Source organism: Suncus etruscus, chromosome 10 (assembly GCF_024139225.1).
Source record: "Suncus etruscus isolate mSunEtr1 chromosome 10, mSunEtr1.pri.cur, whole genome shotgun sequence".
Lineage (NCBI taxonomy): Eukaryota > Metazoa > Chordata > Mammalia > Eulipotyphla > Soricidae > Suncus > Suncus etruscus.
The window spans coordinates 108,099,379-108,126,194 of record NC_064857.1 but is presented as its reverse complement, the minus strand read 5'-3'; the positions used below and the strand labels follow the sequence as shown (position 1 = coordinate 108,126,194).

The 26,816-nt window shown below is 39.4% G+C and overlaps 1 protein-coding gene across 1 annotated transcript in view; it reads right to left on the bottom strand.

Moving 5' to 3' along the window:
• Window positions 1-26,816, bottom strand: part of VPS41 (VPS41 subunit of HOPS complex) — a 197,177-nt gene that overhangs the window by 130,921 nt on the left and 39,440 nt on the right. Inside the window, exon 5 of the mRNA XM_049781729.1 lies at window positions 25,983-26,060. Coding sequence (XP_049637686.1) covers window positions 25,983-26,060 — 78 coding nt within the window. The remainder of the gene's footprint in view (window positions 1-25,982; window positions 26,061-26,816) is intronic.

Genomic DNA, 26,816 nt, shown 5'->3' with positions numbered 1-26,816 from the left:
TCACTCATCATCAGAGAGATCCAAATCAGGACAACAATAAGGTACCACCTTACATCAGTGAGGATGGCTCACATCAAAAATATTGGGAACAATCTCTGTTGGCGGTTATGCGGTATGAAAGGAACTCTCATCCACTGCTGGTGGGAATGCTCCCTAGTCCAACACCTATGGAGAACAGTCTGGAGACTGCTCAAAGAACTCAGAATTGAGCTGCCATTTGACCCAGCAATTGCTCTCCTAGGTATATACCCCCAAGTTGGAAGGACATTCATTCCAAAATACATGTGCACCCCACTATTTATCGCAGCACTCAGTATAATAGCCAAGTCTTGGAACCAACCTCGATGTTCAACAACAGATGAATGGATCATAAAAATGTGGTATCTATACACAATGGAATATTACATGGCAGTCATAAACGATACAATCACGGACTTTGCAGCAACGTGGATGGACCTAGAACATGTTATGTTAAAAGAAGTAAGTCAGAAGACAAAAGATAAACACAGAATTGTAGCACTATTCTGAAGCACCTAGAACATACATCTTATATACAACTAATACTCAACAATCAAATAACAGGGTTTAACAGGGTAGAAACTCCAAACGTTGTAATAGTCAACATATACTCGGAAGCAGTGCCCAAAAAACATGAAAAGGGAACAACGCAAACTCTTCACTACACATTATACCACAAAGAAAACAGCAACACCAGAAACAGCAGCATAGAGAGAGCAGGTATGTAATCAATCTTCTACAACAAAGGCCCACAATAATCCCTTAGAGATCGTACACAGGAACACAGGTAAAGAATACCATGGGAAACCACTGACTCCAATGGAAACATCCCATAACAATATGTTTTAATGCCTTTATCTTACTATATTTAAAATAACCTCTCAGCTTTTCTATCCACAGGCGTTCTTGGATACAAAGGGTGGACAAACTAAGATGGCAGCTCGGGATACCACACGAGATACCATACCTAGCTTGCACTACGAGGCGGCCCCGAGAAAACTCTTTAACATACACTTTATCTCTAAGTTATACCTTCTTTTAGGAATTGAAGCACGTGACCAGTCAGACCACTGAAGCAGTACAGATGTACAGAATTAAACTACAGGCTCTACTCATCGAACACATTCAACAAAACTAGCATTCCCTTGCTATTTTCTCCTCTCCTCTCACTACTTTCTTTTTTATTTTTTCTATTTTCTTTTCTATTCTTCTCTTTACTTTTTTCCTTTTCTCTTCTCCCTTTCTTTCTAATGTATTTTCTCTTTTCTCCCTTCCTACCCCTTCCATAAACCTTCCCAAAAACCTGTACTTCCAACATAAGCATAAGACCCGTATTACACCACCTCTTTACCTGCTTTTCCCCAAATGTAAGGTAGTCTTTTGCACCACTTTGGTCCTTTAAATAATTCGTTAACTCATTTTTTACTTTTATTTTTTTAAATGTCTGTTCTACATATACATATGTGGGCACATACATTTTTATTCCTATTTTTTATTATCTTTTTTGGATATGTGACCTGTTTCTGTTTTCCCCTCTGTCCACCCCCAAATGCACCGACAATATAATGTAGTACCATTTCTCCCTGCAAAGGCACACTAAAAAAGGGGAAATCTTACATATAAAAAAGAGCTCTTATCTACTAGAGATAGGAACTCATAGTTGTTTACAATACAGGGATATCTCCCACCTTGAAAATATGTCATGTGGAATCAACTTAGACCTCAGGTGACTAGATACCATCCGTCCAGCCTTGAACCCTGGATCCCAGACATAGTAACGGCACAGTTCTTCACAACAGCTGCAGGAAACAAATCCCATCCGGGACAGCCTTAATACTGCTGGGTCACCAACAAGGGACAGCTCTAATATGATATCCTGACAACGAGGAAAATGGGAACAACTTGACCTAAGAGCAGGTTATCCTACCTTACCAGCTAACGATAAGACAAAATCAGAAGACTTGTAACCCTTTGGTAGGTCCAAAAGCCAAGATCGCGATTTACAGATGACTGGCTGCTAGAACCATGACCAGACTATATATATCTTGGGACCAATAAAAAAGCCCTAGTCTAGGGTTTGAACTATGACCTGCACAATAACCATGATACCCGGTTCCAAAGGTCTGGCAGAGACAATGGTAACAGAATGAGGCTTCTGGAAACACAAAGAAAGACGCTATACTAGGTGCCATCCTAGGTTCAGTGCAAAGACCAAGACCACCATCCACAGAAAATGGATTAAAATGACACTGAGGGAACAGAACTTCTAGAACCACAAAGACTGACTTCATCATAAGACTCAGCCCTGGACCTGTGCAGATACTGAGATCCCTAGATACAGAGGTCTGATTACCCAGGACGGAACAGAAGTCTTCAAAACACCACAAAAGCACCACTGGGAGAGTAAATGACCCTGAACAGAGTCTATAGTTAATTCCATGACAATATACTCCAAGGACGGAGAAACCCCATATCTCTTAGGCCAAGTGAATTCCTTTTCGAATGACCCCAATATTTACTGTGCCAGGGCAGGAGGGAAAAAAAAAAAGCAAAAAGCCCAAAACATTGTTTATTTTATTTTTTTTATTTTCATTTATTATTATTACTATTATTTTTATTTACCTATCTATTTTTGGTCGATTTCTTTGTTCGGGTGTGGTTATTGAAGTTGTTGTCCCCAGTTATACTTATTTTTTTTTCTCTTCTTTTCTTTTCTTTCATTTTGTGCTATGCCATGTTTCTTATCAAGACCATGGCGGTTTTTAATTTTTATTTTTATTTTATTTATTTATTTTTTTGTGGTGCTTATTGTTAATGTCTTTTTCTCCTTCGTCTCTCAAATCGATACTGAGAGCCTCTAGAAGGATTCCGCCCATTTTCGGCGTATTAGACTTTTACCCCAGTTTATTACTTTTCTCGTCTTCAAACAAAACCACGTAACTTGAACTAGCGAGCCCTGCCTCACAGTTAGAGGGGGAAATAAGGGAGGTACCAAGACCAAACAGGTGCAAGACTACTAAGTAGTAGGCTAGGTACAGAGGGGGCCACATATTCTAGCAGCCCTGGGGGTGAGGGAAGAGGATATGGGAGATAGGACAAAAACGGAGGTGTAGGCAGGACAAATTGGTGATGGGAATCCCCCCTGATTTTATGTAAATATGTACCTAAAATATTATTGTCAACAATATGTAAGCCACTATGATCAAAATAAAAATCATATTAAAAAAAGACACAGAAATGGAATTGAATCCTGAGATTTAACCCACATATTTTAAGGCAGTTAATTGATTACAAAGAAATAAAGACAACAAATATAAAGAAAATAACTAAACTGTATCTCAACCAATCCCCCAAATTGAGTATGGTTGACTGAAGACCTCAAGATTAGGCCAGATTTCACACTGAAGAAAACATGAATACACTGAAGAAAATAATTCTCTAGGAAATAACCCTAAAAAGGGACTCCAGAGTCTGAGCCTAGAGGCAGAAAACAAAAACAAAAATAAGCATGGCTGCATGAAATTAAAAAGGTTTTCATGGCAAAAAAATAAAGCTAAAATAAAAACATCCTACTGAAACAAAAAGATTAGGTACACAAATACATCAAATCAAAAACCAATTACCAAGGTTTATAAAGCACTCGCAGGGCTGTAGAGATAGCACAATAGCAAGGCGTTTGCCTTGCATGCGGCCAACACAGTACGGACCCAGGTTTGAATCCTGGCATCCCATACGGTCCCCGAGCCAACCAGGAGCAATTTCAGAGCACAAAGCCAGGAGTAACTCCTGAGTGCTGCCAGATGTGACACATATACATACATACATATATACATATGTATAGCATATATACATAACATATATATTATATATACATATATATAAAGCTAAACAACAAAAATCAATAACCCTACCAAAAATAAGAAATAAACGCTTCCTCAAAGAAAACATACAAATAGATTGTAGGTATATGGAAAAAACTGATACGACTAATTATTATAAAAATTCAATTTAAAAACAATGAGGTATAATCTCATAACAGTAACAATGTTATATAAAATGTCTGAAATTATTGTTGGTGATGTGGTGAGAAAGGAACCTTCATTCACTGTCAGTGGAAAGTCATTGATTCACACTATAGAAAGCAACAGAGGCCTGTGCGTATTTCTCTACTGTCCTGTATCCTGACCCTCTCCTGAGTGGCCGAGAAGGGCCCAGCAAAATCCCCTCCTAGAGTTGCCCAGCCTGAAAGTCAAGGAAGACTGTGTCCTAGAGTGAAAACCGGCTATCAGGGATAAATTGCAGAAAGGCAGGTCCTCTGTCTGTGACTTCAGGCCAGAGGGATCTACCCCTGCTATATGATAACCAACTGGGAGAGACTTGTGCGTGCCGCCTGTGTGTGTTTCTCAACTCTCCTGTGTCCTGTCTCATGAGTGGGCTGAGAAGGGCCCAGCAAAATCGCTCTCCTAAAGGCTCCGGAAGAGCATGGCCACTCTGCTTTGCGCCCCTGCGCTCTAATGAATGAACCCCACAATAACATGCAGAGAGAAATCACACTACAAGTGTGACAACTGGAAAATCTTGCAGGCAAACACCATGCACAAAGAATGAAGATAGCTCTGATGACACAAAAATAACAATCATCTAATTAACCTCTCAGATAACTTTAGATTAGAAATATGGAGAATCCTCATGGAAATCAAAGAAAATAAAAGCTCTAGTTGAACAGAACACAAGACAGAAATCAGAAAACTCCAAATTGATATTACACATCTGAAAAACACGATAGCTCAACAGAAAAACTCAATGGACAGCCTCTCCAGCAGGGTAACAACAGCCAAGGACAGAATCAGTGAACTAGAAGATCAAATCAATTCCATACAGCAGAAGAGACTGGGAAAGAACCTTAAGCCAAACGATCATAGAATAGAAAAAGTGCTCAAAGAATGTGAAGAGATGAAAATAGAAGTCTTTGATAAACTCAACAGAAACAACATAAGAATCATTGGAGTCCCAGAGGCGTAGGACGAGGATCCACAGGAAGAATCAACAGTCAAAGATATCATCACATAGAAACTCCCAGAGCTAAATACTGCATGCACTCAAATCCTGCATGCTCGAAGAGTACCAGCAGAAAGAGAACTGAAGAAAAACGCCAAGACACATCCTAGTCACAATGACAAATCCTACAAATAGAGATAGAATACTGAAAGCAGCAAGATCAAAAAGGGAAATTACATTCAAAGGAGCATCCATAAGATTTACAGCAGACATTTCACAAGAAAGTCTCAAGACCAGGAAACAGTGGTGGGATATTGTGACAAGACTGAATGAAATGGAGGCTTCACCTAGAATACTAAACCCAGCTCAACTCACATTTAGGTTTGAAGGAAGAATACATATCTTCACAGATAAGCAACAACTCAAAAACTTCACAATGCAAAACAAGCCTTAAAGGAAAAAGTAATAGATCTACTTTAAGACAAGACAGACCAGCAAACACACCAAACTTATACACAAAGATGACATTAAATCCTATGATAATCATCTCCCTCAATGTCAATGGACTAAATGAACCAATAAAGAAACACAGAGTGGCGAATTGGATCAAAAAGATAAACCCAACCTTCTGCTGCATACGAGAAACACACCTGAATAGTCAGAACAAATATAGACTCAAAATCAAAGGCTGGAGGAAAATCATCCCAGCAAACAACACCCTTAAAAAAGCAGGGGTGGCCATATTAATATCGGATGACACAAACTTTAGACTCATAAAATTTGTAAGGGACAAAGATGGACACTTCATACTAATCAAAGGATATGTGCAACAGGAAGAAATCACACTACTAAACATATATGTACCCAATGAGAGACCAGGAAATTATCTAATACAATTAAGACAAATTTGAAATAAGACATCAATAATAACACAATAATTGTGGGAAAACTCAATACGGCCCTGTCAACAGTTGATATGTCAACCAGACTAAAACTCAACAAAAATATACTAGCCATGAAAAGAGAAATGGAAGAAAGAAGACTAGTAGATATATATATATATATAGGATACTCCATCCCCAGAAACATTGGATATACATTCTTCTCCAATGTACATGGGTCATTCTCCAGGGTAGACCACATGCTGGTTCATAAAACATACCTCCATAAAATCAAGAGGATAGAGAGTTTCTAGGTTACTTTTGCTGAAAACAAGGCTCTGAAGTTAGATGTGAACTACAAAGGAACACAGAAGAAATACTTAAACAACTGGAAATTAAACAGCCTGTTACTGAACAACCAGTGGATCCAAGATGAAATCAAAAAAGAAATCAAAACTTCCCTGAAAACAAATGACAATGAAGGCACAAACTATCAGAAACTATAGGACATAGCAAAAGTGGTACTAAGAGAAAAATTTATAGCTATGCAAGCACACATCAGGAAGGAAGAAGGACATAACTGAACAGCTTAATGACGCAGATTAAAAATTATAAAATAATCAACAAAAGGAACCAAAAAATAGGAAGACAGAAGAAAATAGCAAAGCTGAGAGCAAAAATCAATGAAGTGAAACCCCCCAAAAAATCCAAAAGATCAACGAAAGTAGAAGTTGGTTTTTTGAAAATATAAACAAGATTGATAGACCATTGGCAAAATTCACAAAGAGAGAGAAACTTGATAACCTGTATTAGAAATGAAAAGGGGAGATCACTACAGATATTGCACAGACTCAAAGGGTAATCAGAGACAACTCTGAGAAACTCTGCCACTAAACATGAGAACCTGGAAGAAATGGAAAAATTCTTGGACTCTTATAACCTTCCACAGTTGAGTAAGAACGATGTAGCATATCTAAACACCACCATTACTATTGAGGAAATTACAACAGTAAACAAATACCTGCCCAAAAACGAAAGTCCAGGCCAAGATGGGTTTACTAATGAATTCTTTCAAACCTTTCAACAGGAACTACTACCAATCCTAGCCAGACTCTTTCATGAAATTGAAAAAAAGGGAACACTTCCAAACAGCATATATGAAGCCAACATCATCTTGATACCAAAAGCAGAGATGCTGCCAAAAAAAAAAAAAAAAAAAAATTATAGACCAATATTCCTGATGAGCACAGATGCAAAGGTCCTCAACAAAATACTGGCAAATAGGATACAATGCCTCATCAAGATCATTCACTATGATCAAGTAGGTTTCATCCCAGGTGTGCAAGAATGGTTTAAAATCTGTAAATCTATCTGAATTATTGTTTAAAAATAAAAAAATAAAAAATCCGTAAATCTATCAATATAATATACATCATCAACAACAAGAAAATTAAAAATCACATGATCATATCAATAGACGCTTAGAGAAAGCATTTGATAAGGTCCAACACCCATTCTTGATAAAAAAAAAAAAAACTCTCAGCAAGATGGGAATAAAAGGAACCTTTCTCCAATATAGTCAAGGCCATCTACCACAATCCAATGCAAATATAATCCTCAATGGAGAAAAATGAAAAGCCTTTCCTCTAAATTCTGGCACAAGACAAGGCTGTCCGCTCTCTCCACTCCTCTTCAACATAATACTGGAAGAACTTGCTACAGCCATTAGGCAAGAAAAAGATATCAAGGGAAAACAGATAAGAAAGGAAGAAGTCAAGCTCTCACTGTTTGCAGATGACATGATACTCTACTTAGAAAACCCTGACGACTCTACCAAAAAGCTTCTAGAAACAATAGATTCAAATAGCAATGTGGCAGGCTACAAAATTAACACAGAAATCAATGGTCTTTTTATATACCAATAATGGTAGGGAAGAAATGGACATTAAGAAAACAACCCTATTCACATTAGTGCCACGCAAACTCAAATATCTTGGAGTCAACTTGACTAAAGACTTGAAGGACCTATACAAAGAAAACTATAAAACTCTGCTCCAAGAAATAAGAGAGGACACATGGAAATGAAAACACATAACCTGCTCATGGATTGGCAAGATTAACATCATTAAAAAGGCAATACTCCCCAAAGCATTATACAGATTTAATGCGATCCCTCTACCCATGACATTCTTCAAAGAAGTGGATCAAACACTTTTGAAATTCATTTGGAACCATAAACACCCTTGAATAGCTAAAGCTAAAGGAATATGGGAAGAATTACTTTCCCAAACTTTAAACTTTACTGCTAAGCAATAGTTATCAAAACAGCATAGTATTGGAATAAAGACAGACCCTCAGATCAGTGGAATAGGCTTGAATACTCAGAAAATGTTCCCCAGACATACAATCACCTAATTTTTAATAAAGAAGCAAGAAATCCTAAATGAAGCAAAGAAAGCCTATTCAACAAGTTGTGTTGGCACAACAGGCTAGCCACTTGAAAAAAAGTGAAATTAGACCCCCGGCTAACATCAAGTATGAAGGTAAAATCCAAATGGATTAAAGACCTTGATATCAGACATGATACCATAAGGTATACAGAACAACTTGCAGGTAAAATACTTCATGACTTTGAGACTAAAGGCATCTTCAAGGAGGAAACTGCACTCTCCAAACAAGTGAAAGCAGAGATTAACAGATGGGAATATATTAAGCTGAGAAGCTTTTGCACCTCAAAGGAAAGTGCCCAGGATACAAGAGCCAGCCACTGAGTGGGAGAAACCCAATACCCATCAGATAAGGGGCTAATATCAAAAATAAGCAAGGCACTGACAAAACTTTACAAGAAAAAAACATCTAATCCCATCAAAAAATGGGGAGAAGAAATGGACAACTTGACAAAAAAGAAATACAAATGACCAAAAGACACATGAAAAAATGTTCCACATCACTAATCATAAAGAGATGCAAATCAAAACAACTATGAGGTACCATCTCACACCACAGTTATTGGCACACATCACAAAGAATGAGAATAATCAGTGCTGACGAGAATGTGGAGAGAAAGGAACTCTTATCCACTGCTGGTGGGAATGCTGTCTAGTCCAACCTTTATGGAAAGTGAAATGGAGATTCCTCCAAAAACTTGGAATTGACCTCCCATACAATCCAGCTATACCACTCCTAGGAATCTACCTTAGGAACACAAAAATACAATACAAAAATCCCTTCCTTGCAACTATATTCATTGCAGCACTATTTGCCATAGCAAGACTCTGGAAACAACCAAGATGCCCTTCAACAGATAAATGGCTAAAGAAACTGTGGTACATTTATACAATGGAATAGTATGCAGCTGTCAGAAAAGAAGAGGACATAAAATTTTCCTATACATGGATATACATGGAATCTATTATACTGAGTGAAATAAGTCAGAGGGAGAAAGATAGATGCAGAATAGTCTCACTCATCTATGGGTTTTAAGAAAAATGAAAGACATTCTTACAATAATTTTCAGAGACAAAAGAGAGGAGAGCTGGAAGTTCCAGCTCACTACATGAAGCTTACCACAAAGAGTGAAGAATGCAGTTAGAGAAATAACTACATTGAGAACTATTATAACAATGTGAATGAATGAGGGAAGTAGAAAGCTTTTCTCGAGTACAGGCGAGGGTGTGATGGGGAGGTGGGAGATTTGGGACATTGGTGATGGGAATGTTGCACTGGTGAAGGGGGATGTTCTTTACATGACTGAATCCCAACCACAATCATGTTTGTAATCATGTTTAAATAAAAATATTAAAACATAGGCAACATAGAGTCCGACTACTACTGCCATATACAGTGGATATATGTTGGCTACCGTGACTTGGCAGTGGCAACTTTTGCAAAAATCTCTCTGCCATTTTCCAGTCCTACGTGCTGTTTGCTACAAAGCCCTTAGGCCAGCAGGAAACAAGTAAGAAATAATTTCTTAGCCCAGGGGAAAGAGAAACTCACCCTGGAATGAAGTTGGATCCCCCTAGCCCACATTCTTGAGTAACAAAGTTATTCCTTAAGAACTTTCCCCCACCATACATCTGTTAAGAGTTTAGGAATGTGGCTAAACCGACTTCTCAGGATCTGGCATGACTGCCCCCTGCCCACTTTTTTAGAGAAGGGTGCTATGTTCCTTGTTCCAACCTACCTGTCCTGTGTTTATACCTTATTTGGAATAATGAGATAAGTCTGTGCACTGAAGAGAGTGATTGACACTGCCTTTTGCCTGTCCCCTGTACCTTCTCTATTTAAGAAGGTGCTGAACCCCATTAAACGCCTTTGAATGGAATTCCGCCTTGGGCCTTATTATTATTAACCTCTCTTAGATTTTTTCCAAGGTGTGGCTGTGTGATCTGAACTTTGCAAAATAAAGATGCGGTTGTACGTGAGCCTCTCGTCCACTCTCCACTGGCCGGGCCCCTTCGGGGGGCTTACAGGACACCCGCAGATATAGTACAGTGAATGTCTTGCGTGCGACTGACCAAAGTTCAATGCCCAGCATCCATATGGTTCTCAAAGCACCATCAGTTGTATTTTCTAAGTAAAATCATAAGAAACTCCTGAGCTTTACCAGGTGTGGCCCAAATCCCCTCCCCAAATTAAAAATAAAATTAGAATTAATGATGATATGATACTGTGAGCAACCTTCTTAAAAGAACTAGTGTTTCACTAGTTTTTATAAAAATATAATTGAAGGAGGTAGGAAAGATACCCCCATGGAAAATGAATTCTTAAGATTCAATAAAATCAAGAGATAGGAGTTGGAAGAGTTACTGATGTCTCACTGATTAGAATCTCACCTGACTCCACTGCAGACCTCGAGAACACTGGACCCTCTACCCAGACACTTCAGTAGGAACAAAGTCCACGAAAAGAGTATCAAAGATCATAAACTACCTTCTGGCAATCACCCTAGCAAAAGACATGTGCATATCACCAGCATCTCCCCTCTTGATATGTGGACCTTTCTACTTCCAAGCTGGGTACTATGGGACTCGTTCTGTTACAGTCACCTGGAAATTGTCACACAGAAGTTGGAACAGAAAGTATGTCCATAGGCCAGGACAGGAAAGCAACTTCTGTTCAGAGACAAAGCCAGGGCACAATGCAAACCATAAAGCAGACAGAGAAGAGTTCTGTTTGATTCCACAGGCAGCAAGAAGACTCTTGGTGTGTCTTCCAGAAGGAGAGGAACGAAATCATAGCACTCTTCAGGGGGGATTAATTGGAAAGCTGCGTGGAAGAAGGGCAGGAACAGCAGGATACAGGGAGATTGGTTGGGTTTCCCTGCAATCACCAAGGGAAGAGGTGATAAAGACTTAAACAAGGGCAGCAGCAATATTAAAAACATGCAGAAGAAAAAAAAAGGACTGTGAGAAGCATCTATAGGATTTGGAGGGAATCAAGGAACTAGCTAATAGGGGATCAACATCAGAAATGAAGGACATACTCTGAGGACTTCAGGGGAAATTTCTACGTCTGTCTGCCTGTGCCTGTGCTTCTGAATCCCTGAAGGTTTCCTCAGAGGCCTAGGGAGTGCACCCCAAAAAAACTGCAATTTGAAGCGGCTGAGTGAGTACATTCTGGCTGTGGGGGTCGCTGTCCAATAAGCTCAGGTCTCTGGCCTGTGGAGGCTCTGCCCTGCTGTGCCTTTGTTCACTCTGAGGACTGTCAACTAGAGGCAGCAGAAGAGCCTTCACTTCACGGCCGCGCACTCTTTCTAACCAATGAACCCTACCACAACACGCAGGAAAAACCAAACTACAAGCGTGACAATGGGGAAACCTCGCAGGCAAACACCATCCACAGAGAATGAAGACGAAAGCTAGGATGACCTAATAAATTCCAACCACCTGATTAACCTTTCAGATAAGGAGTTTAGAATACAAATATGGAAGATATTCGTAGAACTCAAACAAGGCATAGAGCGATCTGAAGAGAACACAAAGACAGAAAACAGAAAACTCCAAACTGAAATTACAGATCTGAAAAACACGGTTGCTCAACTGAAAACCTCAATGGATAGCCTTGCCAACAGGGTATCAGCAGCTGAGGAGAGAATCGGAGTACTGGAAGATGTGATGCAGAAAAACTCAACACAACAGAAGAAATTGGAAAAGACAAACGAACAGGCAATGGAAAAAGTACTCAAGGCATACGAACAGATGAAAATAGAAGTCTTTGATAAACTCAACAGAAACAACATAAGAATCATTGGAGTCCCAGAAACCCAGGAAGATGATCTCCAGGAAGAATCAACTGTCAAAGACATCATCAAAGAGATACTCCCAGAGTTAAATACTACATGTAATCAAATCCTGCATGCCCAAAGAGTACCAGCTAAAAGAGACCCAAAGGAAAACACCCCAAGACATATCCTCATTACAATGACAAATCCCATAGATAGAGATAGAATACTGAAAGCAGCAAGATCAAAAAGGGAAATCACATTCAAAGGAGGATCCCTAAGACTAACAGCAGACATGTCACAAGAAACTCTCAAGGCCAGAAGACAGTGGTGGGATATTGTGACAAGACTGGATGAAATGAATGCCTCACTGAGAATACTGCACCCAGCCCGACTCACGTTCAGGTTTGAAGGAATACACAGCTTCATGGATAAATAGCTCAGAAACTTAAAAGATGATAAACTAGCCTTAAAGGAAAAACTGGCAGGTCTACTCTAAGACAAGAGAGACCAACAAACACAGCAAACTTATCTACAAAGATGACATTAAATCCTATGACAATCATCTCCCTCAATGTCAATGGACTAAATTCACTAATTAAAAGACACAGAGTGGCAAAATGGGTCAAAAAGATGAATCCAACCTTCTGCTGCCTACAAAAAACACACCTGAATAGTCAGAACAAACACAGACTCAAAATCAAAGGCTGGAGGAAAATCATCCAATCAAACAACACACTTAAAAAAGCTGGGGTGGCCATATTAATATCTGATGACACCAACTTTATACTCAGAAAAGTGGTAAGGAACAAAGATGGACACTATGTACTAATCAAGGGATATGTGCAACAGGAAGAAATCAGACTATTAAACATATATGCACCCAATGAGAGACCAGCAAAGTATCTAATACAATTACTCACAATTCTGAAAGAAGAAATCAATAATAAAACAATCATTGTGGGAGACTTCAACACGGCCCTATCAACACTTGATAGGTCAACCAGACTGAAACCCAACAAAAACATACTAGCCCTGAAAATACTTATGGAAGAAAGAAGACTAGTAGATATATACAGGACACTACATCCCAAAAAACCTGGATACACATTCTTTTCCAATGTACATGGGTCATTCTCCAGAATACACGACATTCTGACACATAAAATATACCTCCATAAAATCAAGAGGATAGAAATCTTGCAGGCTACCTTTGCTGACCACAGGCTCTGAAATTAGATGTGAACTACAAAGCCACACAGAAGAAAAACTTTAACAATTGGAAATTAAACACCCTGCTAAACAACCAGGGGGTCCGAGATGAAATCAAAAAGGAAATCAAAAATTTCCTGGAAACAAATGATAATGAAGACACACACAAACTGCCAGAATCTATGGACACAGCAAAAGCGGTCCTGAGAGGAAAATTTAGAGCTCTACAAGCACACATCAGGAACGAAGAAGGAGCATACCTGAATAACTTAATGACGCAGCTCAAAAAATTAGAAAATGACCAAAAAAAGGAACCAAAAATAGGGAGACAGAAGGAAATAACAAAGCTGAAAGCAGAACTCAATGAAGTGGAAAACCAAAAAACAATCCGAAAGATCAACGAAAGCAGAAGCTGGTTTTTTGAAAAAAATAAACAAGATTGATAGACCATTGGCAAAACACAAAGAGAGAGAAATCTGATAACCCGTATTAGAAATGAAAAGGGGGAAATCACAACAGAAATTGCAGAGATCCAAAGGGTAATCAGAGACTACTTTGAGAAACTTTATGCTACTAAATATGAGAACCTAGAAGAAATGGAAAAATTCTTGGACACTTATAACTTTCCACATTTAAGTAAGGACGATATAGCATACCTAAACACCCCCATCACTACTGAGGAAATTGAAACTGTAATCAAACATCTGCCCAAAAAGAAAAGCCCAGGCCCAGATGGTTTGCCTAATAAATTTTTTCAAATCTTTCAAGAGGAGCTACTACCAATTCTAGCCAAGCTCTTCCATGAAATTAAAAAAACGGGAACACTCCCAAACAGCTTTTATGAAGCCACCATCACCTTGATACCAAAACCAGACAGAGAACTCTGCCAAAAAAGAAAATTACAGACCAATATCCCTAATGAATGCTGATGCAAAGATCTTCAACAAAATCCTGGCAAATAGGATCCAATGCATCATCAAGAAGATAATACACTACGACCAAGTAGGTTTCATCCCAGGAATGCAAGGATGGTTTAACAATTGTAAATCTATCAACATCATACACAACATCAACAACAAGAAAAATAAAAATCACATGATCATATCAATAGATGCAGAGAAAGCATTTGATAAGGTCCAACACCCATTCTTGATCAAAACTCTCAGCAAGATGGGAATGGAAGGAACCTTTCTCAATCTAGTTGAAGCCATCTACCACAAGCCAATGGCAAATATTATCCTCAATGGAGAAAAACTAAAAGCCTTTCCTCTAAATTCTGGTACAAGACAAGGCCCTCCGCTCTCACCATTCCTCATCAACATAGTACTGGAAGTACTTGCTATCAGGCAAGAAAAAGATATCAAGGAAATCCAGATAGAAAAGGAAGAAGTCAAGCTCTCATTGTTTGCAAACAACATGATACTCTACTTAGAAAACCCTAAAGACTCTATCAAAAAGCTTCTAGAAACAATAGATTCATATATCAAGGTGGCAGGCTACAAAATCAACCTATGGAAATCAATGACCTTTTTATACACCATAGGGAAGAGATGGAAGTCAGGAAGACAATCACATTCACAATAGTGCCACACAAACTCAAATATCTTGGAGTCAACTTGACCAAAGACGTGAAGGATCTATACAAAGAAAATTATAAAGCCCTGCTCCAAGAAATGAGAGGACACACGGAAAAAGAAACACATACCTGGCTCATGGATTGGCAGCATTAACATAATTAAAATGGCAATACTTCCCAAAGCATTATACAGATTTATTGCGATCCCCTTAAAAATACCCATGACATTCTTCAAAGAAGTGGATCAAGCACTTATGAAGTTCATCTGGAACAATAAACACCCTCGAATAGCTAAAGCACTCCTAGGGAAAAGGAAAATGGAGGCATTACTTTCACCAACTTTAAACTGTACTACAAAGCAATAGTTATCAAAACAGCATGGTATTGGAATAAAGACAGACCCTCAGATCAGTGGAATAGGCTTGAGTTCTCAGAGAACTTTCCGCAGACATACAATTACCTAATTTTTGACAACAGAGCAAGAAATCCTAAGTGGAGCAGGGAAAATCTCTTCAAAAGCGGTGCTGGCAGAACTGGTGAGCCACTTGCAAAAAAGCGAACATAGACCCCCAGTTAACATAATGTATGAAGGTAAAATCCAAATGGATTAAAGACCTTGATATCAGACGGGATACCATAAGGTATATAGAAGAACACATCGGTAAAACACTCCATGACATTGAGACTAAAGGCATCTTCAAGGAGGAATCTGCACTTTCCAAACAAGTGGAAGCAGAGATCAACAAATGGAAATACATTAAACTGAGAAGTTTCTGCACCTCAAAAGAAATAGTGCCCATGATACAAGAGTCACCCACTGAGTGGGAGAAACTATTCACCCAACACCCTTCAGATAAGGGGCTAATATCCAAAATATAGAGGGCACTGACAGAACTTTACAAGAAAAAAACATCTAATCCCATCAAAAAATGGGGAGAAGAAATGAACAGACACTTTGATAAAAAAAGAAATACAAATGGCCAAAAGGCACATGAAAAAATGCTCCTCATCACTAATCATCAGGGAGATGCTAATCAAAACAACGATGAGATACCACCTCACACCACAGAGATTGGCACACATCACAAAGAATGAGAACAATCAGTGCTGGCGGGGATGTGGAGAGAAAGGAACTCTTATCCACTGCTGGTGGGAATGCCACCTAGTACAGCCTCTATGGAAAGCAATATGGAGATTCCTTCAAAATCTGGAAATTGAGCTCCCATTCGACCCAGCTATTCCACTCCTAGGGATATACCTTAAGAACACAAGAATACAATACAAAAACCCCTTCCTCACACCTATATTTATTGCAGCACTATTCACAATAGCCAGGCTCTGGAAACAACCAAGATGCCCTTCAACAGACGAATGGATAAAGAAACTGTGGTCCATATACACAATGGAATATTATGCAGCCGTCAGGAGAGATGAAGTCATGAAATTTTCCTATACATGGATGTACATAAAGTCTATCATGCTGAGTGAAATAAGTCAGAGGAAAGAGAGAGATGCAGAATAGTCTCACTCATCTATGGATTTTAAGAAAAGTAATAGTCATTTTTGTAACAATCCTCAGAGACAATGAGAGGAGGGCTGGAACACCAGCTCACTCCATGAAGCTCACCACTGTGAGTACAGCTATAGAAATAACTACACAGCTAGCAGGAGGGGGTTTGGCAGGCCACCGCCATGCCAGAGGCCTTCCTAATCAGGCCTAGTGGCGGTGCAGGACTTGGGTAACCCCAGCACCCCTCTACCACCTTGCTCCAGATCTCCAGGGCTTCCCCGGGCCACATGCCTGGGCAAGCCGGTGAGTTGGGCCCCTTGGTGGAGATTGAAGGTACCTTAGGCTTTCCCCCATTATCCATTCAGCTCCTTAGGGAGGGTCTGGGTGGGGCCCTGAACTTCTGGCCTCCCAGCTTCTTGAAGTCACTGGTAATCTCTGTCCAGTCTATATTTTCAAAATCGCGCGGGGGCTATTGCCATTATTAGTACCATTATTAGAACCATTATTAGTACTCACTATCATTGAATTATGTTTTTATATATGCAGAATGTCCATTTTGTACTCTGCCCTTTTGCATACCCCTTCATAAGATCATATTTCTCTTTAACTTCCTTAACTCCTATCATCATTACTCCTCATTTACCCTTTCTAACTTAAGTACTATAGAGTCCTAAGTCACAGATCAAAGTGGTGCCCTGGGATTAACAACCAACCAACTATTTTAAAAGGCATAAAAAGGACACTTATGTCTCTTCAACATTTTATGGGTGTTTTCTTTGACAGCTATAACTTTTGTTGAATATTTTCTTATACAGTGATGATCCCCCCCCCATGTTTTTTATCTTCTCTTTGTAAACTGCTCAATATGAAATTTGGTGTGAAAGAATCCCTCAGTTTAATGCTTATGTTTGAACCAAGTCATGGGTATTGTTGGAAATGTTCTTAGGCCCCCATATATCTGATAGCACCACGTGGCTTTATTTCTTGTGCTTAGGCACACTAAAATGGGAAAATACTATACATACCAATAAGTTCTTATCTAATAGAGATGGGACCACACAAATCTTGTAGTGCAATGAGACCTTACACCCTGAACATTGACATAAAGACCTGGTACAGGCCTCAGAAGAATGGGCATTCTCCATTCACCCCTGATCTAGAGAAGATATCTACAAAACATCCAAGGTTGTATATAACATCACCTGGAGGCATTCCTCTACCAGGGAAGACCCTACAGCTGCTCTGACATCGATCTACTCAAAAAAGACTTCCCTTAACACTAAGAAGACTTAACAATGACCTGCTTACTGGACAGGGATTGCTGTATTGCCCCTTAATTGTGAGGTTTGTCTATAACATCACCTGGAAGCAATCCTCTACCACGGAAGACCCTACCACTGCTCAGACATCGTCCTGCTGAAAAGAGACTTCCCTTAACAATGAGAAGACTTAACAATGACCTGCTTACAGGACAGGGCTTCCTGCATTGCCCTTTCATGGTGAGGTGAAACGAGAAGACACTCCACATCATGACTTCAATTTAGGATATGCAGATCCCAGAATCTTTAATACAGAAACATGATACCAACACCAGAGACTGTGTGAAAAGTGTGTTGGCACTACAGACAATATCTTGGATCAGACAATAACTTGCCTGAAGCCTAGAGTTGATCTTATGCCAGGAAACTTCAGGGATAGGATCTCTTTGTATTTAGGTCAAGGTTATTCCTTTCCATGCCTCTCATATTTTGGTGGGCCTATGAAAACAACAATTGCCACTCTAACACCGTTTTTACTGTGCTCCTTTGACTCTAATCCTTAAAATGCACCCACTTAAAATTTGAGGTTAAATGCACCCACTTAAAATTTGAGGTTAACTTAAGCTAATATGCATGTACATGGAAATGTAAAAAATACTATGCCTCTAATGTTTAAGGAGTTACGTAAGTTTTATGGCTTTATATTGCCTTGTGTGCTGTTAAGAAATATTATAATGTGCTACAATCTGGGGACTTGAGGGACAAAGTAATTGTACATGGATTCTGTTTTATTTATCTTAAAGTTCTTTGGCTGAAAGTTCAAAGTTAAGATATCAGCAAGTGGACTTCTTCTGAGAATTATGTTATGGCTGATTGTCCTTCCACTGTAACTTTACCTTGTCCTCTTTCTTTGCATGTTTTGTTCTCATAATTCAAAATAAAAAAATTAAAAATATTAAAAAAAAAAGAAATAACTACACAGAGAACTACCATAATCAAATGAATGAATAAGGGAACTGGAAAGCCTGTCTGGAATACAGGTGGGGGTGTGGTGGGATGGAGGGAGATTGGAGACATTGGTGGTGGGAATGTTGCACTGGTGAAGGGGGTGTTCTTTACTGAAACCTAATCACAATCATTTATGTATTCAAGATGTTCAAATAGGGCCAGGAGAGATAGCGCAGTGGTGTTTGCCTTGCAAGCAGCCGATCCAGGACCTAAGGTGGTTGGTTCGAATCCCGGTGTCCCATATGGTCCCCCGTGCCTGCCAGGAGCTATTTCTGAGCAGACAGCCAGGAGTGACCCCTGAGCATTGCCGGGTGTGGCCCAAAAACCAAAAAAAAAAAAATAATAATAATAATAATAAAGATGTTCAAATTAAGAAAAAAAAAAAAAAGAAATGAAGGACATGGGCCTGAAGAAATCATGATCCCGAAAACCCACCTCTAAGATAAGACTGACTATTTCTTGTATTTAGATTCCCAAAAAGGAAAAAATACTTAAATAAAGAAAATGAAACAAACAAACAAAAACAAAAAACCCTTCCTTGCTCTGGATCAATAGACCCTACTAATGAAAAAGCAAGGCCTCAGAGAAAAAATTTGTGCAATGGAAAGGCCAGGCCTGTGAAGAGAAAATTCTGTTAGCCCAGAGAGCACTCAGCATGGGAAATACAAGGCCCTTCCTTCTGTCCAGACTGTGAGTCACAATGCAGATAAATAAGCAGAGTCCAAGTGACTCCATATAACAAAGCAAAGAAATAAACACCAATGTGCTAACAACCCCGACAGGGTTGGCTAAAAGGCAGACAAGGAAAATCAGGCCCTCTGATTTCCTGATCAGTGCCCCTGCAGTGGGTCCAGTCCCCAATATTCCTAGCCTGTAGGTGTCTAACTTGTAGTTGCAGATAAATAAATAAACAAATTCTGTTTTCCTCAGAGAACAATGCCCTAGAGCATGTAATAAACTTCTTCTATCACAGTTTAGGCAATAGAAATGGGGCCAGCACCCTGGAGATTTTATTCTTGCATCTGCTATGGAGCACATTTGAGCATTTCACTCCTAACAGCTGCTTGGGAAAACCAGACTTCGTGTATGTCTAATGTGGATAGAGAAGCACAGGAACAGCTCACCAGAGAACTCAGGCAATCTGCCTCCAGTTCTGTCCAGAAACTCAATGACATCACAATGACAAAGAAAAAGTCAGCTTGGAGGAGTTAAGTTCTTATTCGTGTTCCTCTTTTGCTCTTAATAACATCAATGGTGAAAAAAAAAAATAAAAAAATAAAGCATTATGTTTTCAATAGGCTGGCAGGGGAAAAAATCATTTACCGAATAGGGGCAGGTAAACAAATAGTTTAAATCACTGAGACTGAATTATTAACCAAGCAGAAAAACTGAGTCATATGATAAATACCATTAAAATGCCCACAAATTCTGAAGCTCTCTTGTAATAGAAATTGTTATAATACTCTCCAGTGTAAATATGCCACTTCATCAACTCCTCATGAAGTCTATACCAGAACCGAATTATCTGGTCTTCACACAAGAATCTTGTCAGCAAAAATGTGATGTGATGACATTAAATATAAACAACTAGATTCAACTAACCAGAGTTCTCTCCATACACAGAACTAGTTACCTAGGTAAGCATATTTTTAAAGTACCAAAAAATAGAACTACATGGGTAGTTTTATAAACAAGGCCTACCCTAAAATAATATTAGTTCTCAAGAGCCTGGGAGCAAGTTCAGTTGGTGAGAATGAGTGAGAGAGAAATTTGTTAATTTGAATTTGAACGAGATATTTACCTAATGTACGTTACTACTAACTACAGGGTCAGATATAATAATGTTCTATTCTCAGCATCCTTTCAGCTCAGTGTTTTCTTGGCTACCTGTGTTCATTAAGATGCTCTAAAGTTATCAAGTTAGGGTCAGAGATAGGACAGGAAGTAGGATACTTACCATGCATGCAGCTTCTCCCTCTCTCTGTTTCTCTCTCCCTCCAGCTCCCTCCCTCCCCCTTCTCTCTATTTTATATTTTAATCACACCATCAGGCAGTGCTCAGGGCTTGGGAAGCCATACAGGATGCTGGGGATTGAACCCCAGTTGGCTACTGCAACCCTGATTCAAATTCGCAGCACCACATACACTCAATCCCCTGAGCACAGCCAGGGGTCACTCCTGAGAATAACACCTGAATATTGTTGGATATCCTCTCTCCAGCCCAAAATCCAATGTTATCAAACCTCCTATTACATACTTGATTCACAATACTTGAGATTAAGTAAAACATGCAGAAAACTGAAAAAAAGAACTTGGCAAAGTATAAAAGACCAGAGACAAAAATCAAATACTGGTATTCACAGGCCAGAAAGAGTAGCAAAAGCATCTAAAAAAAAAATGAGATGAAAAAATGCTCCACAACAGTAATCATCAGGGAGATGCAAATCAAAACAATGAGACATCATCTCACAGCATATCACGAAGAACAAGAACATCTAGTGAGGGGCCGGAGAGATAGCATGGAGGTAAGGCATTTGCCTTTCATACAGAAAGTCATCAATTCGAATCCTGGGTCCCATATGGTCCCCCGTGCCTGCCAGGAGCAATTTCTAAGCATGGAGCCACGAGTAACTCCTGAGCACTGCCGGGTGTGACCAAAAAAAAAAAAAAAAAAAAAAAACCACCGAAAAAAAATGTATTTGGGGCCTGCGAGGTGGCACTAGAGGTAAGGTATCTGCCTTGCAAGCGCTAGCCAAGGAAGGACTGCGGTTCCATCCCCCGGCATCCCATATGGTCCCCCCAAGCCAGGGGCAATTTCTGAGCGCTTAGCCAGGAGTAACCCCTGAGCACCAAACGGGTGTGGCCCGAAAAACCAAAAAAGAGAAGAACATCTAGTGTTGGTGTATATATGGAAAGAAAGGTACTCTTATTCACTGCTGGCATGAATGTAGACTGGAGCTGAAAGTGTTATTCATGGTACCCCTTCATTAACAATAGCAAACCACAATGTCAAAAAGGAGAAAGAGGGAGGAGGGAGGGAGGGAGAGGGGAGGGAGGGAGGGAGATAGGAAGGGAGGGAGAGGGGAGGGAGGGAGGGAGAGAGGGAGGGAGGGAGGGAGAGAGAGAGAACAGTAAAATGCCTTCACAAGAGGCATAGGAGGGGAAAGGGGAAACTGGGGACATTGGTGGTGGGAATGTGCACTGGTGAAGGGTAGTGTACATTCTATGACTGAAACTCAATCAAGAACAATCTTGAACCTTAGCTCTTAAATAAAGTGAAAAAAAGAAAGTATCTCTCAAAATGAAAGTAACAGACATATTACAACATCTAGATGCCTAGAAGGTACCAAGAGAACACTAAATGTGCAGGCAATATAAAAACAGAATGCACCAAGTCCAACTCCTTTCAGATTCCATTAACCTGGTATCTTTTATATTTAGAATACTCAATTATGGGGCCGGCGCGGTGGCACTAGAGGTAAGGTGTCTTGGCAAGCGCTAGCCTAGGATGAACCACGGTTCGATCCCCCGGCGTCCCATATGGTCCCCCAAGCCAGGAGCGACTTCTGAACGCATAGCCAGGAGTAACCCCTGAGCGTCACTGGGTGTGGCCCAAAAACCAAAAAAAAAAGAATACTCAATTATATTAATGCCTAAAAGGTTGCCAGTACTTTAAAAGCAAGAGATAACTAATGAATAATGGAAAAGTAAAAAGTTTCAAGTTGTTGTCATCAACAAATAATTTGGGGCTCCTAAAACAAAGAGAAAAAGACAAAGGGGTAAAGAACGGCTGAGACATGGCCCTCTGCCCTCCTGAACCTTCATTGAAACTATAAAGCTAGAATGGGCACTGTGAGGGAGTAACAGAATTACTTAAAAATGTATTTAACACTGATGGAGGGAAGTTGACTTGGCTGGTAGGATTGGTGTTAGGACACTGCTTGCTAGAAACAATACACTGTCTTAATATTTTTTAAATTTTTACGTAAAAATTAATTAAACACTATTTTTAATTTTAAAAATAAATTATTAAACATTAAGAAAAAGAACTGGATGATAGCTTAATGTGCTAAGTACAGGCTTTGTATATGTGAGGCCTGGGATCAATCCCCAGCACCACAAAATATTAAGTATACCCTACTAATACTAAGTAATACCCAAGTACTGCCAGGAGTGTCCCTGGAGCACATAACTACTTCCTTTTCTATCCTTTACCTCCTTCCTATCCCTCAACCCCACTTCGAGAAAGTGAAAAGTGAAAGAGAAATTCATTTTCAAACAAGTAACTGCTGGAGAGAACAATCCAGCAGCCTCCACCCATACACACCATCTTGCCAGCAGAGAAAGAGTCCAGCTCCATGACTGAATCTCATCAAGCTGTCAAGATACCAAATCATTCCAGCTTCATAGCTCCTGCACTACACAGCTACCCAACACTCCAAAGTTTATAGTACTGTCAGCTCAGAATGATCACAGCAAACCTAATAAGTTGCTTAGAAGATCAACAAGCTCAATAGACAAAAAATAACACAGAAGGCTCAACAAGCACCAACCAGTCTAATAAATCCACTAAAACCACAATGACTTCAATATCACCATAGTAGGATATAACAATTATCACAAACTGACTTGCATTGATCTAAGTTTTGATAATTCCATTTGCCTTTGTATTATAATAAATAGATGGAAGTAAAAAAATTTTTGTGCCTCCTAAGGAGACAGATTGGGGTGGTGGGATTGTTGTTGGGATAATTGATGCCTAAAACAATAATATCATGAATAACTCTATATCACAGTGTTATAATTTTTAAAAATATTTTTAAATGAGGATAAAAGTGTTGGATAATTTATGCCATAAATTTTTCATACAAATTACTGGGAAGGGAGGAATATAGAATATACCTGACATAAAACTGACATCAGAGAAGATAAACTAAAATTCTATACCAAAAAAGAAACACAGAATGAATGAATTGACAGATAAGATCTTTCTTCTTTTCTCTCTTGGCAAGGAAAGAATCATGGTATGAACAGTGAACCTGAGAAGCCAAGCAATTTCTCTATGGTACATATAATGTCTGTATGCTTACCAGGAGTGTCACAGAATCATTAAATGGGAGAAGATCATTTAAGAGCCTGTCCAGACTAGATGGCTGTTAAAAGTGAGGAGACAAAATGCCACACTCAAATAAAGCTATGCCCCTACCCACCACATGGTTAGCAACAACCAAAAAACCAATACACAAAGATGTAAGAGCAAAATCCAGGAGGTAGATGAGAGAGTCAAAGCATACTTCCTTACTTAGAAGAAGCCCCAAGGAAAAAAACAAAACCTACAATTTGATCATAAGGTCAGACAGAATGTATAATTCTCTTTCTGGACTGTTCCAATGTTCTGCCATCTTTCTGGAATACAAAACAAGTCATCCTTTTTTACTTGCACCAATGTATCAGCCTTAGAATCTGTGGTTCCTTTGATAAGTCACACCAACTCTTTATAATTACTCTTTCAACAAGAGATGATGCTTTCTTAAAAAAAAAAAGTGTTTTTCAACACAACTGATTACATTTTTTGCCCCACGGTTCACATTCGGTTCACATTTGCATAACCATGGCCAAACTTGATTCTTTCAAGAAACCTTAAAGATCAAAAGTAGGTGCTGCAGAGTTCACAGGTCTGAATGGAAACTTTGCATCCGGGAGGGCCAACTTCAATCTCATTAAAAATAATCCGCAAGGGGCAGAGCAATAGCACAGGGTAAGGTATTTGCCTTGCATGTGGCAGATCCATGATGGACTTTGGTTTGTAACTCCTGAGTATCACAGGGTGTGGCCCAATAGGAAAAAACAACAACAACAACAAAATGCAAGTTCAGAGCAGAGGAGTCCCTGAATACCACCAGTTGTGTCGCAAACAACTCTCCCCCCTTCCCACACTACACAATAAATTTCAAATTCAACATTTCTTTCATCCTTATGATTTTGAATCACAAAGAAATCCAAGGTCTGGTTCCTCACTTTCAATCAATATTGACCTAAGAGTTTAAGCATCAAAACATCCACATAAAATATTAATTTTAAAGTTAGAAGAGATCAAATGAACCATCAATGTCAATAATCAATTACAATTGGCATCTGGAGAAAATGATGGGCACAGTTGTTATTTGTCACCCAAGAAGGAAATACAATGAATTTAAGAATTCAGCAAAGCTTCCACATATGTAAAATAGCCATTTATTCACTAGCAGAAGCTGTATTTTATTCTTTCCATAACAAAAACCCGATATTCAACACTGTCACAAAAAAATAAAAACAAAACAAAACAAAAAGGAGCCTTTCAAATGTGAGAAAGGCAACTATAATTGGCTAAATAACTACAATTCAAACTTATGTTTGGTAGGTCTTAAGTAGAGTTTGCATACAAAAGATAGCCAAATTATCTAATGTGTACAATGTTCAAACATCTTTCTACATTCGTCTTTAAATTTTTTAGCATCTGAAGCTCAAGTGAAAGCACAGCAGATAGAGCATTTTGTCCTGCATGCAGCTAACCCAGATTCAATCTCCGGCATCCAGTTTGGTCCCCCGAGCCTGCCAGAAGTGATTTCTGAGTGCAGAGCCAGGAGTCACACCTGCACACTACCAGGTGTGGCCCAAAAACCAAAAAATAAAATAAAATAAAATAATAATTTTAGCATCTACTATAAATTATATACTAACACTCTAATTCATAAAGATCCTTTATATTCATTTAAAAATTTGCTGAAATTAAGAAAAGGAAAGTTTTTAGGATGCAATGACTATAAACAATGTTTTCTACTAAAGGGGCTGGGAAGACAGCTAATGGGTTGCATGGGTGCATTACAAGCAGGAAGCCTGAGTGCAATCCCTGGCACCACAGGGTTCTACAGACACCATCTGGAACAATCAAATGAAAAGCAGCTGTTGAGTATCACAGGAAGGAAGGAAGGAAGGAAGGAAGGAAGGAAGGAAGGAAGGAAGGAAGGAAGGAAGGAAGGAAGGAAGGAAGGAAGGAGGGAGGGAGGGAGGGAGGGAGGGAGGGAGGGAGGGAGGAAGGAAGGAAGGAAGGAAGGAAGGAGAGAAGGAAGGAGAGAAGGAAGGAGAGAAGGAAGGAGAGAAGGAAGGAGAGAAGGAAGGAGAGAAGGAAGGAAGGAGAGAAGGAAGGAAGGAGAGAAGGAAGGAAGGAAGGAGAGAAGGAAGGAAGGAAGGGAGGAAGGGAGGGAGGGAGGGAGGGAGGGAGGGAGGGAGGGAGGGAGGATGTATTTCATACTTACTACATCAAACTTCTGAGTGATGTTCCCCTGGACGTCAAGTAAATAAACTTTGCCATAATGTGTGCCCAGTGCCAGAAACTGCAAGAAAAACAAAGAGGGGTCAATCTACTGATGTGCCATTAGCAATTATATTAAAATCATTTGAAAAGTTAAAACATTTAATCATAGAAGTGATCTTTACTACCTTGGAAAATACACTGTTTGGAAAAGGCTTATTTCCAGATTCTAGAAAACATCAGGGCTTACTTTACCGGGTTGGTGCAAGCGAGCTGTCAGAGTGACTGATGAGGATTCTCAGGTACTGACAACTACTGATGTGCAAGCGGTCTCCCCACAATGCCTGATGGTCTGCGACAGCAAATTAAAATGCAGTGGTGAATGCTGGGCTGGCCCACAGCTGAACCCTGAGTCAGAAGGATCAACCAAGAAAACCTGTCCACTTACAGCTATTGTGTAAATCTGTGCTATCTCTGAGGTCACAAAACATACACATCTACAAAGAGGAGAGAACTATTTTTTTGAAAGAAAAATGCATGCCATGTTGAAGTGAGAAAATTCAGATACTGATACTACCAGTTGGCATTTTATCACTATGAAAGCAAGGTATGATATTGAGAGTCAATAATTTTATACTCTAGCCCCCCCCAGTCTTTCCCCATTTCCCAATAATTGGTGAGACACATCTTGCCATATGAAAAGACCTATTTATCAGAGAAAATTAATTTTTTCCCACTGTTTAATTCACTGAACTAACCTGAACAAGCCAAAAGAAACTTTTGAGCTACCAGAAATGGGACAGGAATCTCCTCTTTGTGTCCTGTAGCATAACTCCAA